The sequence below is a fragment of the Hyperoodon ampullatus genome (genome assembly GCF_949752795.1).
Source record: "Hyperoodon ampullatus genome assembly, chromosome: 5".
Classification (NCBI taxonomy): Eukaryota; Metazoa; Chordata; class Mammalia; order Artiodactyla; family Ziphiidae; genus Hyperoodon; species Hyperoodon ampullatus.
Genome location: NC_136918.1, coordinates 90,854,625 through 90,872,652, shown reverse-complemented (window position 1 = coordinate 90,872,652; position 18,028 = coordinate 90,854,625). Strand labels below are relative to the sequence as shown.

The window sequence follows — 18,028 nt, the reverse complement described above, 5'->3', positions numbered from 1 at the left end:
TGTTTTTACATAAATTATTTCATTTATCTTCCACATCTACTCCATGATATAGGCATTATTAACACTACTTTATTGATAAACTAAGAATCAGAGTTTTGCAATGATTTTCATGTTCATTTGCAATGAAATGCATTGAAGAGCTGGTACCTAAATCCAGTGTCTTCTGATTCCTAACCCTGAATTTGTTCCATGATACCTCAGGCTACAGGTGGACTAAATTTTTGTGTATGCACTTTAATTCCAGACAAATTTGAATAATAATTAATGACCTAAGTATAAACATGTACCTCATATAAAAAGAAATCAATACATACTTTATAATTTCCAGTTAACAATTTTCTAATCTATATTAACTAATTTTTATTCCTATGCTTATTGATATTTTTTATATTTCTCAAGCTTTCTGATTTTGCTGGGTTTCCATTAACTTGTGGCTACTGTGCAACAGTAGACTTCTCTAGGCTTCTCCCAACATGCATGTTGCATTCATATTCACAAAACTAGTCTGAAGGTAGTTGAAAACAGCTGCATCTTTTAGATGCAGTCCATGGTAAGACATTTACTGTGGGCTAGAAGAAACATATTTCTGACAGATCCCAAATGGGATTCATCACTTTCGGTCCCATAGCTGCTTGATGTTTGTGCTTTGCAAAAACTTCCCGCATTTGGTCCTTTACAGAATTCTTCCAAAAACATTGACACATGACATATCCATTTCACCCTCCAATGTGGTGATTTTAATAATTTGTTTGAAACATTATTTAATAATGTTTCTCTAAGAGTTAATGACCTCTCTGGAGAAAAACAACTTTGTTGCACATAAATCTAACTAAAAATAGTCTTTGTGGTTGTTTGGTGACTTGCTCAATTATTGGGAAACATTTTTGTTAGTTTCTTACCAACACACAGTGTTTTGCAAATGTTAAAACATAAAGATCACCATTTGATTGCTATTGTCTCTGAGTCACTGTCAGAGACTTAGATAATACTGGGCTTTACTTTCATATGATAGCTTTTGCAAGATTTTGGTTTTTATTTAATGCCAGGCTTAATGATATGCAATCAAAATATAATAAATATCATATTATATACAACTATTCAGTTCAAAGAAAATTTATTGATAAACCATTAATACACACTGCTTCATAATTTTGATCTTAATTATTAAAACTGAACTCTGAATTTCTCTTAATTTTCTCTAACTATTGCCTCTCTAAAAATTTCTTGGAACTATTTTTTTCCAATTTTGAATACACATATTTAATTTGAAGTACAAATACTTCCTCTCATTTGCCTTTGAACCACCACCTCCAAGGTTCAACAGTGGATACTTTGAGATTTGACCCCTATTTTTTCATGATTTTACAATCTTATATCAAATCTCTGGTCAGTCTGGTTTTTACAGACCAGCATACTGTTTCCCTTAAAAGCCATTCTACTGTTTTGATTACTTTTAGAGACTGTGTTGCCAACCTTTTCTGAATTTCTTCTCTCTAGAACCCTTATCTCTCCTTACCTCTCTATTTTTACCATGTGGGTGAAATGTAATCATGACCAGAGGAACTTCCTGAGCATCATTTTTATGATGTTGTTGTCACATACCAAGAAATGATAATGGACACTCCAAGATTAGATAAATAAGTAAATAAATAGAAGTGTCTTCTAGGGACTTTTTTTTTTTTTTCTTGATAAGGAAGAAAAGCCTATCCAAACCAGCAAGGGCAAAGAGGGAAATCTGTCAGAAGGAAGCAGAGGTGTTTCGTGGAACCTGAAGGCAGAGAGTACAGCCAGGCCCCACAACAGACTGGAACCACAGAAAAGGCAGGGACAGGTTTCCAGTGTACTCCGCTTGGTGTTTCCCTGCATGAAATGGCCACACAGCTGGGCTCTGCATTACTGCCAAGCTGCACCATGTTTTCATTCCAGATTACCAAGAGGGAACCTGATTGGCCCAAATCAGAGAATATCCTTATCCCTAGTTCAAACGGTGGTGGTCAAGTGGCTTGATTAAAGATGTTAACTGACATTGAGGCTAAGCTCCCCTCAGAGCATGCTCTAGAAGGTTTAAGACATGTACGTCAAAATTTCTTTTAATGTGTCTATTTTGAATATCTTTCAGATAAAATATACATGTACTCCGATGACTACTTTCCCAGGTATGTAGAAAATGAGTCATAGATTATGATTCCCAAGGAATAAGGAGAAGTAACTAATGTTATATTGCTTATAGGTTTGGCTCAGGAATGTTTCACTTGGGTTAAAATAAAATGTAAAGTGAGTTTTAATTACTTTTGCTTCCACCTGAAGAATAATAGTTATAATATTATTATCTGCCCTAGTTACTTACTCATCCTGAGTCAGTGAGAGAGCTGGATAAAGGACAAAATGAAACTCTAACCTGCTATCTACAGAATGCTCATTAATTCTGGAAGAAGATATCCTAGATTAGGATTCAGTTCAGGTTGTAAAAATGTCATCTAATTAAATATAGAATTGTGTGGCTCTTAAGAATTCAAGGTAGAAAGAAATCTGGCAATATTAATACAATTTAAGATATGTATGCACACATACATAAACAAGGATGATTTGTGCTGTGCCATTTTTAAGGGTATTGCCAATAAATAACTCTAAAATAATATGCAGTTATAGATATAACATAACTTAATCGCTTATACTTATTAAGCATGTTGCAGATAAATTTGTGTGGTATAGAACTTTTTTTAAAGAAGGGTTTATAATATAAAGCATAGTAAAGAAGTTTCATTTTCTTGGACAATACATTCTGACCCAAATGTGTCATTAGATTGGAAATTTCTCTTTTAGGATTAAAAAAATCTAAATATAGAAAATTTCCTAGAGGATTCTTCAAGACCTTTTTGAAATGGTAAACTGAAAGGCTGAAAAGGTCTTTCAAAAACACAGAGCTTTCTCACTGTACAGGGTAAGACTGCAAGCTTTCTATTGGCCTCTAAAATGTCCTTTTTTAAAAAAGAATTCTTCTCCGTGTGGAAATGTCTCTGGAAGATTCAGATCTGGGCTACAGGCAGACCCATACAAAAAAGACAATCTATATTTTATGACTGTTTTTAACATTGGATTCTATAACATGAGATAATTTAAGTCATTAGTTCATTTCAAGAGTGATTTGCTGATTTGGTTACAACAAAAAATATGACAAAAAGAATCCTACATAACCATGCAGAAGTTAATCTGATGATTGATTTGATACTTGTCATTTGAAAGGCAGTTAAGATGCAGTGTGTAGTTTGTGATACTATCGTTCTTCCAAAGACTGGGTTGGTGGTTTTTGGATTAGGATGGGAAGAATCAGAAAGAAAAATTGGTAAAACACCCATCTCAAAGCAAGCAGGCTCTTAGCTGCAGGGAAAATTCAGAAAGGAGGCTTGTTCTTTTATAACATCTGTTCCTTCAATAAATATTCATTCAACAAATAAGCATTTGTTTAAACAACAGAGATACAAAGATGAAAAGATGAGATCCTTCCCTCGAGGATTTAATAACCTGTTATCTATTGTAATAAATCTCCATCTAGGCAAAATTTGCATATACAATGCAGATTGTATCTATTAAAAAGAGGCTGGCATATTAATTCACAAGTTTATGTATGTACTTCACAGTTTGTCTATTTCTCTGATTATGTAGTTTGGGAGCCAAAGTCACCTTTATAGGAGAGCATGGAGGCTTCAGAAAAAAACAAATGAACTATCTCCAGCCATTAAGAAATAAACATTAAAAACAGCAGGTGGAAATAGGACTATCTTTCTTAGGTAGGGCTAGAATTGTGGATGCTTCCTCAGTCCTTAGATGGTTCAAGGATGGGTAGAAGGGAGGCAAGCTTCCCTCACACTGGGTTCCCTGCTGCACTGTCCCCCTGCTCCTACTCAGCATTGGTTTAGGTGGGAAGCTATGCTGGAGGGGAAAGAAATTTGCTTCTCTGGTCTTATCTTCCTGCTTCCCCAAATCCCTGCCTTCCTACATTAGTAAGTCAGGAACATGATCACTTTAAGGACAGCAAAGCGTCTATATCTAATAGAAAGTTAAATATACACTTCCTGGTATTTACCCCTGGGTTACTTTATTTGTCCTTTAAACGTAATTCTACACAATTCTTGTCTTTTGATCTGTGTTAAGAGGATAATGCAGTAAGAATATCATCGGTTTGAGATACAAACAGTTCTGGATGTTAATCACTCTTGCAATTACCAGGTTTGTAATTTTGGGAAAATGAGCATTGCTGAAGTGGAATTTTATCATCTGAAAAGTATGGATTATAATATAATACTGTACTTACAAGGGTAGCTGACTGATTTAAAAACAAAAAAAAAGGCTGAATGCTTTATTAGGTGAAAATTAAGGTCTAAGAAAATTCCCACCCATTTGAATTATATTTACCCCTTAATTTAGGAAAGCAGTTCAGATTTACACTAAGCTTATTGTACCTCCTCAGTGTTCAGAGTCTCTCTCAAGGACTTAGAACAAATCACCAGCAACTTTTGCATGGTCTTCTCCTGGGTGGCACTGAAAGGTGCTTTATCACGAAACATATCTCATCGCAGCTATTCTTCTACCTTAAGATGATTTCTTGGATTTCTAGTTTGGCAGGCTGAGAACCACCCCACTTCACTTCCCCTCTTTGCTAAATATACTGAGCTGGTGCCCTGGAATAGACCTTTAGTCTCAGCTGTCCTCTCCACCTGTTCCCAGGGGTGAGTATCCTGATAACAATAGAACTCCTGGGTAGCCTTCCCTGGTGCCTCAGACTTCCAGGTAGATATTCAGATGAGGGCCTCACCGTGACCACTGCCACACTTGGAACCAAAGTATCTCCATGTTTTCAAGCCTTCTGTTTGTTTTAATGTACAAGTAACCATAATCCAAGCTCCAACCCTGTGCGAATGCAAGAAGTCCAGTCCCTAACCTAAGTATTTTGGGGAATCCCCCAGAATGTGCTTATAGGTTCCAAAAACCTTATTCTTGGTTGCCTCTTGGGCACCCCTAGCTCTGTGTCACTGCTCTAGTTTTCTTTCCCCATCTCGTTTAGAATTCTTCATGCTGGCAGATCTTTCCAGTCTCCTTTCCCCCAAACTTTGAGAAAAGACTCTTCTTTTCAAGGGCTCCAAAGCACTGGCAATATAAGCTCCTGTGTTTAACTGACTTTACAAAAAAGTAGACATCATTAGAAGGACATATGAACACTGATCAAGAGAATAAAAATTTAATGTTAGATATCATTGCCTGAGAGTCCATTAACTTCCCCCCTCATAGGAAATACTACTGGTTCTTAGCTAACCCTAGCCAGACTAACCCTAGTTATACAAAAATTGCTGGGGTTTACACTTTTCTCCTGGACCAAGGGTCTATCTTTGATATCCACTCACCCCAAATTCAAGAAACCTACACCCATGGCACAATCCCTGCCAGAGAAAGTAAAAATTTAATGAGCATATACTCAGGAACACATTGTTGCAACAACTTTCCCTTTTCTCTCCTCCTTCATTATTGCTTTTTTTTTTTTTTTTTTTTTTTTTTTTTTTGCTGTATGCGGGCCTCTCACTGTTGTGGCCTCTCCCGTTGCGGAGCACAGGCTCCGGACGCGCAGGCCCAGCGGCCATGGCTCACAGGCCCAGCCGCTCCGCGGCATATGGGATCCTCCCAGACCGGGGCACGAACCCGTATCCCCTGCATCGGCAGGCGGACTCTCAACTACTGCGCCACCAGGGAGGCCCCATTATTGCTTTTTATTTCCTTATTGTCTCATTCCCATCAGTATATAAACAGACAGTACTGTCTGACATCTTTCTAAAAAACAAGAAAAGAAAAGTGCCCTTGATATTAGATTGCCTGTTGCCTATAGTTACCTCTCCATTGCTCTGCACCCTTTATAGCAAAACTTGGAAGTGCCATCTACATTCTGCCCATATTTGCTGACTTCTCTTCCTCTTCTCTTCTTTCTTGAACCTACTATATTCGATCTTCTGTCCTCAATAATCCACTGACTCGGCTTTTGTCAAGATCACCAATGAAATCTACATGGCAAATCTTAGTCTCATTATATGTGGTCCATCTGTAGCATTTGACACATTGACACTCTACTTCTTGAGACACTTGTTTCTCCAGACTCTGGGCCACCCCCTTTTTGATTTTTCTCAATTAGTAGCAGCTTCCTCTCCTTTGCTGGTTCCTGAACCTTCGACAACAGAGTGCCCAGGGCTCAGTCTAGTGAGCCTCTTCTCTATCTACACTCATTCCATTAGTAATTTCATCCTCTCTCATGGCTTTCAGTAACCTTTAAACACAGGTGAAGCCCAAACATATATCTGCCTATTCAAAGAAATGTCTACTAAGCAAATCAGGTTAACACTTAGCAAAAACAACTTCTGATAGACCCTAAGCTTACTCTTTTTTATCAATCTTACAACTTCCCAGCCCTTTAAAATAGTTTTATTTAGTTTTACAGAAATCTTTCATTTTTATTTGGATATTGGAACCCTACATTTATGTCATAGATTTTGGGAGCTGAAAAGAACAATGGGGATTAAATAATTTAATATCCTTGTTCATAAATAAGGAAATTGAAATTCAGAGAATGTATGTCCAAAATCACCCACGCAGAAGTAATGATTTTTTAAAAATTGAATTTACTTATTTAATCTACTTAGATAATAAAGTATTTGAGGCATTTTCTTTAAAGGACTTTACAATAAAATAATAATAAAATATAAATACAAACTTTAAAAATAGAGACTAGAGAAAATTTATATGAAAGTAGAAAATTTGAACCCTAGTAAAAGATGCAATTAATATTATTTTAAATCTTGGAATGTCAGTAGATGTGCTGATTAGTTAGAAGATCATTTCAGACATGTTGAGAACAATGGAGAATCTGATCTGGCTCAAAACTCAGAGGTGCACTAGCCTCTGGGCATATTTATTAATATATTTTAAATAGTAATCAATCTTCAACATAATCTTCAACATAAAACACTGCCAAACATTTGTGCTTGAAGTTTATTAGGTATTTGCAATAGGCTGGAGCTATTTGGCATTGCCAAGTAAAGACATACATTTTAATTTGTTGGTTAGGCAACTGCTTCTTTATAATAGTTTATTTGCGATGATTAATCATTTGAGACCTGCCTGTAGACACAAGGCACTGCATTATAAATCACGTCTTATTTTCATTCATAGAGAATGAAATGATGTTCATTTTTGGGACATGATTTATCATTTGCAGGTTGTATCTGCTATCTGTGTGGGCTAGGAAAAATGGATGGATTGTCTTATTAAAAATTCTTCACCTTTTGCTATTATATTCTCTGTACAGCCAGAGAAAAACCATGAGCAGGGACTATTCCATATCCCAATATTAAGCTGTAGTGAATTACCAATGGATAGAAAGGTTATGGATGAGTTTCTTTGTTATCAGATAAGCTAAATACATGCCAGCATCTGGATTTTCAAATCATTTCATACAGGTATCATTTGATCTGTTTTTTTTTTTAACGATACCTACTTACTATTTACATATACTGTCTTCTTTCAGAAGCATGGGAGTAATATAGGTGCTCTGCCTTGAGATAAGAGTTCTTTTCTCTTTGATGCAATTCCCTCCAGCTCTCAGTGATATGTAATCTCAAAGTTAAAACACTTGCTGCTGTTTAATGAAATGCCACTCTCACTGCCTGAAATGTTCTTCTGTCCCCAACCTGCTATTGTGAAAGCTGGTCACCAGGGCCATTGTCACTGTTTGGTGACAATGGTAGGTTGTCTACTGTAATCCTAATAGGATTATTCAGATGAGGCTATAAGGAAAGCTAATCAAACATCAAGAGCAAATAGTATTCAGAGCTTTAGGACCAGACTTGCATTACAATCCTAGCACTGACAGTTACTGTCTATGTGTCTTTTGACAGTTTACCTCTCTAGCTTGCAAATTCCTTATGTGCACAATGGGGCTTTTAAAAAATGCATCTCATAGGGTTGTCCTGAGGGTTGAATGAGTACTGGCATAAAGAAAAGCTTTCACAATTGTTATTTATTGCTGATATTACACATAAGGTTAGGGAAAATACTTTCATCTATCTGAATCTCAGACTTATCTGTAAAGTGGAAAATAATAATATTTCTGCAGAATTTCCCTTGGTTTTTGATATAATGCATGTAAAACAGCACAGTATTTGGATGTAATAGGTGATCAATCATTGTATTGCATCTGCCAAGCTGAGTCTACGATATTTCTCTGGCCTCTTATTTTTTAATCATCACTGTCAATTAATATTTATTTAGTAAACAGAGTGTTAGGGGTATGTTCAGAGTGATATTCTTGGCAAATAAACAGGAAGTACAATGTATAGATGAGAGCACAGATAATCTAGGTTCTAATCCCAGCTCTGCCATTTACTAGTCTTGTGACCTTCAGCAAATTATATAACCAGTCTGTGCCTCAGATTCCTTATCCATAAAGTGGGAATGCTGTAGTGCCTATCTGGTCGAATTGTTGTGAGAATTAAATGAATGAATATATATAATGCACTTCAAGTAGTATCTGACACACAACAAGTGCTAAATAAGTATTTGCTATTTTTGTTCCCCAAAAGAGGGTCCAAAACACATCTTTTCAAATTCATACACACATACGCATACACACTTGCATTTACTCACTTACTTGTCTATCTACCTTGGCTGGTCAAGGCTGAATAAGAGCATGCAATAATTTACCCAACATTGATTTTAGCTGAGAGATTAGTTTTGAACTATGTGTAAAGTAGATTCTAACAAGGCAAATTATTTCCTTATTATAGGGAAAATGAGTATGACCTTGAAGACACACCAATTTATGGTAACTTAGATAATGTGGTCCCAGGTAAGTTTTATTTTTCCAGAAATTAAATTTATTTATAAATCAATTACCCCACTTAATTCCACAAAGAATTTGAGGTAGCTTATTTTTTGTCACAGTCCCATTTAAATGTTCCAATGGTAACCATAAATTCAGTATTTTTAGCATATCATTTAGCATATATTTCCAAAGCTGCATATCATAAATCATATTGCAACATTCAGTGTAAATCAACATCCTGTTTTTCTATATTCTCTTTATTTTACTCTAGTAGTAATGAGAATACCGGAAGACTCTATTACCATGAATTTTGACACACACAGAATTCTATGAAATAAAGCTATTTCTAGAACAGTAAATGACCCAGGAAAACAGTGCTTTATGCTCTGTATATAAAAGCAAATCTACAGTGAATAATTTGGAACAAAGAACACGTTCTCTGGTTTCCCTTGTTTTAACTGGTTCTTTTAAAGTAGAGAACCTAGGTTTACACTGATGACAAGCAGGGAAAGAGAAGCGCCAAACCATCACTGAGTGGGTTATACATTTTTTTTTGTTCTTTTGTAACAAGTACTCTTCAATTCCCAGCATCCCTTATTACTTGAAATATCCCAATCACCCCAAAAATAAAATGCCCCTAAATGCCTCAAAACAAACAGCTGTGATCTAATTCCAGCGCTCTGATGAGAGCTGTTGAGAGTAACACTAGCATTTAACGCTATCCTTGCCCTGTAAGAAGTTCACTTAATTCATGATAGGAGACTTGGGGGTTTATTCCTGTTGATCTCTGAGTCTCGAACACAGAGATTTCCAGTAATGGGCTAAATTCATCTGAATCTCTATATATCAAAACAGTATGGAATCTCCTAAAGTTACACACATGAGAATTTTATAGGAGTCAAGAATTTATTTAATTTTTGTCTTTCCCCCCATTGTAAAGTGTCCTCTAAGCTCTGCACTCTGAGGAATCAGACACTATTTTTCAGGAATAGACTATTAAAAATAATTTTCCTTCCCATTTCCCCTTGCAGAATTTTGGTGCCCACCTGTAATATCTGAGGACTTAATTTCTTATGTATTCTGGTGGCTCAAAGCCCACTATATCTGCAGTCTCCATGTCTAATGAGCATAGGTATCACTCCTACAACTTCTGATTTAGTAGTTCCATGATAGAGCTCAGGAACCTGCTATTTAACAAGCCTTCCAGGTGATTCTAATGCATGTTTTCCATGATCCATGCTTTGAGAAACATCACCCTATGGGCCAGTTCTCTGCATTGCTTTTCAGAAAGGGTTGAATGATTTTGAAGTACCTTGTATTATAGTAAACATATATTTTTATCTATGGGGTCAAACTGGTGCAATCCACAACTCTGCCAGGTTACTAGCTGTCCTACAAGTCATTAACTCTCCTTCTTCTCCCTTTTAAATAGGAGTATCTGGGGAAAGAAAGGTACGGATGATTCAGTAAGCATCCCCACAGGATGAAATAAGTGCAGGTCTGCTGGCTGGTGGACATGGTACAAAACCCCTCAAGTACTCAGTACCAGCATTATACACCCCAGACCCTCAAAACAGCCTGGCTGAACTGTCCTGTCACTGATTTATGGGACGACAAACATAATCTAAACCCTCTTTTTCAAAAATGGTATGTAAGGTTAAGAAGGCCTCTTAGTAAAATGTCTTCTTATGGAAAAAATTACCAAATCGTAATCATCAATATATGTGCTCTGTGCTTTATGCCATCTGCACCATCACGCTTAAAGAGAACACAGACAATCCTTTAACTCGTGGGATCTCAATAACATCTAAATGGTAGTTTAAGTTGAGACTGTCATGTCCTACAATGGTATAAAAAATTAATATGATCTAGTCCTTATCCCAAGTGACCTTCTTTGGTCTAACTGTTAATGCTGTAGGGCAACAGACTTCACAGTCTGATCTGCAGAGCAGTTTGTGCTTCCTTACTTCTTTGTTTCTTCACAAAAAAGCCTAGTCAAATGATCCCTGAAGGTTTCACAGTTATAGCTAAATATTGTTTGGGTCATGTATTTTTATTCATGCCAGCATTTTTTATTTTTCCATTGTAAATCTCTTTTCCACTCCCAAGAACCAGTGGATGAAAACTACTATGAACAAATGAAAGCCCGGCCAGAGAGATCTGTGAACAAACTGCAAGAAGACGCCCCACCTTCACAGGTAAGTCTTGTTTTCTGTATCAAGGGCCAAGTTCAGCCTAGGTCATAGCACAGCTGCATGTTTCAAGAGCATAAAAGCAGCACGTTCTGATAAACATCAGAAGCAGCCTTTTAGAAATTTTGCATTCTGAATCAGTGTCAAATTCTGGAGCCTGAGCTCTAATGAAAAGCTCAAAGGCAAATAAATAGTACTCAGGGCTACACTTAAAGAGTCAAAATTACATACAACTACAAAGGCAGTAGATTTCAAGGGAAAAGTGGATTCTCTTCCTAAAGAATTAGTTAAGCTTTTCCTTTCAGAGTGAAAAAAATTACATGTATCATAGAAATAAATATAAAAGTTGACACATGCAGAATTCTCAGAAGACCTAGATGTTGGGAATTTATGGCGGATGGGGAGAAAGAGACCTTTAGTGAAAAGATAAATTAACTAACTATAAAAGACCATACTTCTGTTTTACTTAAAAAAATGAGTGTAAATTTAATACAAGTCCTATGGCTATGGTCTTATGACAAGAGATTTACACGTGGCTTGTGTGGAGATAGGCAGGACTAAAGCCTAAGTAGAAACAGAAAAACCCAAGAAGAAATGGGTAGTTTATCTTTTTACTACCACAATCAGTTCAGCATCCTCAGACATAGCACTGCCATTCACGATTCTTAGCATACGTGAGGCTGAAATGTTATAAATTTCATTTATAATGGTTCTTTCTTCTCCCCAATCTTGTCCCTTTTATTATGTGCTCTTGTGCTATTCCCTAGAAACAGTCATAGGGCCAGCATTTCCTGTGCAGTTTTTACATGTCAGGCTTGTATTATGTGCTTTATAGGCATATCTTTTTAGATTCCTGTAAGGGAGACAGCATGATTATTCCCATTTGACAGAGCCTTGCAAAAGATGAAAAACTTAACCTAGAGACTCAGAAACTAAGTGGGGAGACAGAATCCAAACTTAGTCCTGCCTAATAGAAAACACTCTCCTCCCAAAGATGGGTCAGAACTTGGAAACTTCCCATTAAGATAGAATTTCTATTTTCTTTATATGAATCTCCTAAAAAATGAAATTCTTGACATTTTAATTAAGAAACCAAGATGTGGTGAGGTTTAAGCAAAATGTAAGGTCGTCCTCTCATGGGCAAATCTGTCATGTGATGTTCAATTAATTGTAAATGTATTTCTTAGATAAAAGATATGAAAAACTGCATGTTATAATATGATCTGCAAAATTCATGGTAATATTCATGATAATAAAGAGAAAACCTCTCAAGAGGTTAAAATGTAACTACACCACCTGAAATGCAGAGATTCACAGCACCTTAGTTATGAAAGAACTGAGAATTCTGAGTAGAAGTTGCTGTTTAAAACATATAAATTAAACAGGCTAGTTTTATTTGTGCTGCGTCTGGTTTTTACTCAACTGGAAATTGTGCAAAGCCTTAAAGTATCTTTCAAAGTCTGCTATTTTATAAATTATATATTTAAAGACACTTCTAAGGAGATTAATCTTCATTCTATTTCACCCTTCTGACAAATTTAATTTCAAAAATTATCTCTTTTTTCTTTCTTTCTTTTTTTTTTTTTTTGCGGTATGCGGGCCTCTCACCGTTGTGGCCTCTCTTGTTGGGGAGCACAGGCTCCGGACACGTAGGCTCAGCGGCCATGGCTCACAGGCCCAGCCGCTCTGCGGCATGTGGGATCTTCCCGGACCAGGGCACGAACCCATGTCCTCTGCATCGGCAGGTGGACTCCCAACCACTGTGCCACCAGGGAAGCCCAATTTCAAAAATTAGAAGTAATCTCTTTGGTTTTTTAAATTAATTTTTATTGGAGTATAGTTGATTTACAATGTTGTGTTAGTTTCAGGTGTTCAGCAAAGTAAATCAGTTATACATATACATATATCCACTCTTTTTCAGATTCTATTCCCAGATAGGTCATTACAGAGTATTGCGTAGAGTTCCCTGTGCTATACAGTAGGTTCTTATTAGTTACCTATTTTACATAGAGTAGTGTGTATATGTCAATCCCAATCTCCCAGTTTATCCCACCCAGAAGTCATCTCTTCATATTTGCTCAATTCCATTTTATTAGAATGACCATTATCATCAAAAACACTACCCAGCTAGCTACTATGATACATAGTTACTTTGGTCAATTACAAAAGCATAAAGGATCTATAATAGGGCTTCCCTGGTGGCGCAGTGGTTGAGAGTCTGCCTGCCGATGCAGGGGACACGGGCTCGTGCCCCGGTCCAGGAAGATCCCACATGCCGCGGAGTGGCTGGGCCCGTGAGCCATGGCCACTGAGCCTGCGCGTCCGGAGCCTGTGCTCCGCAATGAGAGGCCACAACAGTGAGAGGCCCGCATACCGCAAAAAAAAAAAAGAATCTATAATATAATGCAATAAAGCCTGATGGATAAAGTGTTTCTTGGAAAAGGGAATAAGCTTCTTGCCCTTTGAAAATGATGTGTACAGTTCAGAAGTTGTAATTTCAGTATCTAAGTCTACTATTAACTAGGAAGAGATGATCAGGAAACCTAACGATAAAATGAGTTCATGAGAGTTCCCATGTCTTAAAAAAATTTGAAGGATGCAAGTGTGAACTTGTTTCTCTTCTCTTATCCTCATGTTAAAACCTCTCACCTATCCCTCCTTTCCCTCCTATGTCAGAAGCAACCTCTCCTCTTTCCAAAGCCAATACTCCTACTTGTGCTCTTGAGTATTTCTCCTATTTCCTTCAAGATCTTGCACATTCAATTATTTAATTTGTCTCCATTTCTTTCTTTAAATGAATTACTATTGACCTACCAATATACACAAATCTCTGCAATATTTAAAAACAAATAAAACAACAAAGCTCTACTTCAACCTGTTTTTCTCTCTAATTCCTAAACTGGTTTTTACTTTCCTCCATGGTTTCCATTTTTTTTCATAGATACAAATTCTTTTTTCCCTGTCTATATTTTCCATCCATCTATTCAAGTAAAACAACACTCTGGAAGTCACAAATGACTATTACACATACACATTGTGGTCCTTTCTCAGGACTCTTGTTCTTTGAACTCTGCAGGACTTGATAAAGTGGACCAGTTGTTGACCAGACATACATTACTTGTTTTCAGTTATAAGTGCAAAAACCCAATTCAAACCACTTCAGCATAAAAGGTAAATCACTGGCTCATGTAACTGGGAGATGAAAGGGTGTCTTTTGTTTTTGAAATGATTGAATATGAGAGCTCTCTCCATTTCTTCTCCCTGCTTCTCTGTTACTGACTTCATTCTCTTCTATTACCAACAGACTCTTCCATTGAGGCTGGGAAAGCCACTGGAGACTCAGATTTTCTTCCTCCCAAATCCAGAAAAAGATATCTTTTCTATTTCTGCATCTGTACCTCAATCCCAAAGATGCCATGTAATTGGCTCTACTGAAGTCACATGTCCACCCTTGGGCCAACTTCTGTTGGCAGGAGGATAGGTAGTATAATTGGTTCCAGCCCGGGTTGCATGCTTAACCCTGTGCTAAGCTTGGAGTACAGCATTGTGATTGATAGGCTCTCCAGGACCAGATAGAAGAGGGAAATTTCCTAAAGGAAAATGGAGAATTTATCAAAGAAAGAGAATAGAACAAAGTGCTGGACAGTCAAAAACGATATCCACCCCTTTGTATTACCGAGTGCCTTTTGGTTATTTTTCTAACTTCACTGACATCTTCTCTATCTATCTAGTCAAAGGCAAAGCAGGTCTGAAAAGCATGAGGTGTATTCAGGAAGCAGTGAAATGTCCAGTTTGCTTGAAATAGAGTTTATGTAGGGGAGTACTGGGAATCAAAATAGAAAGTGTGGAAGTATAAGCATAGAAAACCTTGAATGCCATGCTATAAAATTCAGATTCTAGGCTAAAATTTTTGAGACAGAATGGTAAAATATTGAAGTTATGCCTTAGGAAGATAACTTGAAGACAGTATATGGGCTAACTGGCAGAGTGTAGAGACTCAAGCAAAGAAACAAGTTACCTATCTTCTATACAATTTTCCAGAAATGATTATTTTACAAATAAAAAGTCAGACAAACATACAAGAAAGGTTGTAAATAGAGCCATCCCCCTGCCTGGTAGAGAAGATTTAAGACATTTAACTTTTAGGGCTTCCCTGGTGGTGCAGTGGTTGAGAGTCCGCCTGCTGATGCAGGGGACACGGGTTTGTGCCCCAGTCCGGGAAGATCCCACATGCCGCGGAGCGGCTGGGCCCGTGAGCCGTGGCTGCTGAGCCTGCGCAACCGGAGCCTGTGCTCCGCAACGGGAGAGGCCACAACAGTGAGAGGCCCGCGTACCCCTCCCCCCAAAAAAAGACATTTAACTTTTAGCATGAAAACAAGTGCCTACAGGGAGAAGCTTATCCATGCATAGGGGTTTTGTTAATCCAAATGTTGCTTCTTTACCCTAGACTCCACAAATTGATATACCTTTGGCTTACTCTGAATGGTAAATCCTTAATACAGAATATTTTGGTTTATTCAGTAGCTGTCCTAAAGGTTTAGCCTACAACTCTGATAATTTAGCCTACAGCTCTGATAACCTTGAAAAACCAGGTTTGAACTGCACAGGGCTGCTTAAACGCTGATTGTTTTCACCAGATGCATACTACAGTGCTACACGGTGAGGGGTTAGTTGAATTTGTGGATGCGGAACTGCGGAAATGGAGGGCTGACTGTAAAATTATATGTGAATTTTTACCTGCTCAAGAGGTTGGCATCCCTAACCCCCATGTTGTTCAAAGGTCAACTGTATATTATCTCTATTTGCTAATAATGTTGTAAGATAGGTACTCTCATTTTATAGCAAGAGGCTCAAAATAGTTAAAACAAACAAACAACAAAAAACTGCCCAAGGTCCCATGACCAGTATATTACAGAGCTGGAATTCAATCCTAAACTTTCAAACACCACTTTCAAGGTCTTGTCTTCAGGCCTATTGCTTTCCCCAAGTTTCTCTAGTCTCCTGCCCTTCTTATTCTAGTACTGACGCAGCCCTAGGCCAGAGAGGACTACCAGGCTTTCTTAGATGCAAATGAGTATCTCCAAGACCAACCTAAAGGAGCTCAAACAGGATCTGGGGACAGGTAGGCAAGAAGGAAGTAAAAAAAAAAAAGGGAAAAAAAGGAAAAAATGGGAAAATGGGAAATGCAATTCTTGCCAAATGCCAGTCATATAAGTGGACAGTTAAACTTATACTTTTTTTAAATAATGTAGCAAATACATATAGTTCTTTTTCTTTTTACATGATTTTAATATTTATTTATTGCTGCATTGGGTCTTTGTTGCTGTACGTGGGCTTTCTCCAGTTGCGGCGAGTGGGAGCTACTCTTTGTTGCAGTGCACGGGCTTCTCACTGCAGTGGCTTCTCTTGTTGCAGAGCACAGGCTCTAGGCATGTGGGCTTCAGTAGTTGTGGCACATGGGCTCAGTAGCTGTGGTGCGCGTACTCTAGAGCACAGGCTCAGTAGTTTTGGCACACGGGCTTAGTTGCTCTGCGGCATGTGGGATCTTTCTGGACCAGGAATCGAACCCGTGTCCCCTGAATTGGCAGGAGGATTCTTAACCACTGTGCCACCAGGGAAGTCCCTAACATTATACTTCTGAGTCTCAAAAATGTAGAAAAATTTGGGAGTTTTGCGGGTACCATCAAATGACCAAGTATTAAACATATGTAAAGCAGATTTTTGATTGGTTAAATTCCTTCCTGTCATGCTTTGTTCCCAGTTTAACAAATCAGTATTGTTACTTGATAGGTGAAACATAGGGCAGGCACTCCCTGAGGTGAAGGCAGGGGGAGAGGCAGGTAAAAATCAATCTAAAAGATTATGTATATTTTGAGTATAAAAAGAAATAAAACTATACACACAAAAAGTTCACTTAAGCATTTCCCACCCCAAAGTCTTATCATCCTAATTGACAAATTTGGCAAATAAGGTAGCTGAAGCCCAGAAAACAAGCTGTGTGTTTTTCATAGGCCTTAGAAATACCCAGAGGTCATCAAACTTAAAGAATGGCTAACAATGAAGAATTAACATACCTTTCTTTCTAGGAAACTGAAGCAAAGATGTTCTATGCCTCACTAGATCACAGCTGTGAGGGGAAGCGCAGAAAGCCCAAGAAACAGAAAACTTATTTGTCAGACAAGGATGAAGATGGGCAGGTACATGCAATGGATATCAACCTTTCTAAGACCACTTTGGTGGACAGTTTCCCACCAGAAAGCCAGGCAATAGAGGAAAACATTCATGATGATCCCATCAGGCTGTTTGGATTGATCCGTGCACAGAAAGAAACTGTAAACTAGCTGGACTATGATCTAGTTCAGTGATCCAGCTCTTACTGGAAGTGGTTGTTAAAGAAATGAAGACCCCAAATGACACAACATGATTTGTCAGGGTGATGAGCTGATCGTCTGTTGGTGCGATGGTGGCTTACCTTTTATACAGAGCTTATGTTATACACAGTAAATGGAATACCATACAAATTAGTTATTTGAATTCACTTAAAAAATACTGATGTAGTCAAATGTAAATGAAATCAAGTTTGCAAACTGATCCTGATAACAAAATCATAACTTCAAAACAATTATTAATACTCAGCGAAATAAGCCAAAAAAAAAAAGGTTTTAAGCATAAATATGTTCTGCATCATGTTGAAAGAGAAATGAAAGTCAATGTTTTTTTTTTTTTTAAAGTTCTCATTTCTCATCAATGTGAAACACCCCATAATCGGAAGAAATTTCTGACTGAAAGGCACGGGAGACATTAAAACTTATTTCTAAGAGAAGAGGGATAATCTTCTTAAGAAATATTTTTCACAAATGGAAATATCTTTATTAGTTCTAAAAATTATTATAAAATTAATGCATATTCCTTGTAACAATAAACAGTATCAAAAAGAATTTAGATATTCTACTAGATAGAATATCTAGTAGATAAT

General features: G+C 37.3%; 1 protein-coding gene across 1 annotated transcript in view; it reads left to right on the top strand.

Annotated features, from left to right (window-relative positions):
- TRAT1 (T cell receptor associated transmembrane adaptor 1) overlaps positions 1–17,393 on the top strand; it is a gene marked incomplete at both ends in the record, with an annotated part of 72,790 nt that extends 55,397 nt beyond the window's left edge. The window contains 4 exon segments of the mRNA XM_079705268.1: positions 2,120–2,156; positions 8,823–8,884; positions 10,970–11,058; positions 17,139–17,393. Of these exon segments, the coding sequence (XP_079561394.1) occupies positions 2,120–2,156; positions 8,823–8,884; positions 10,970–11,058; positions 17,139–17,393 (443 nt within the window).
- Between the last annotated feature and the right edge of the window lie 635 nt (positions 17,394–18,028).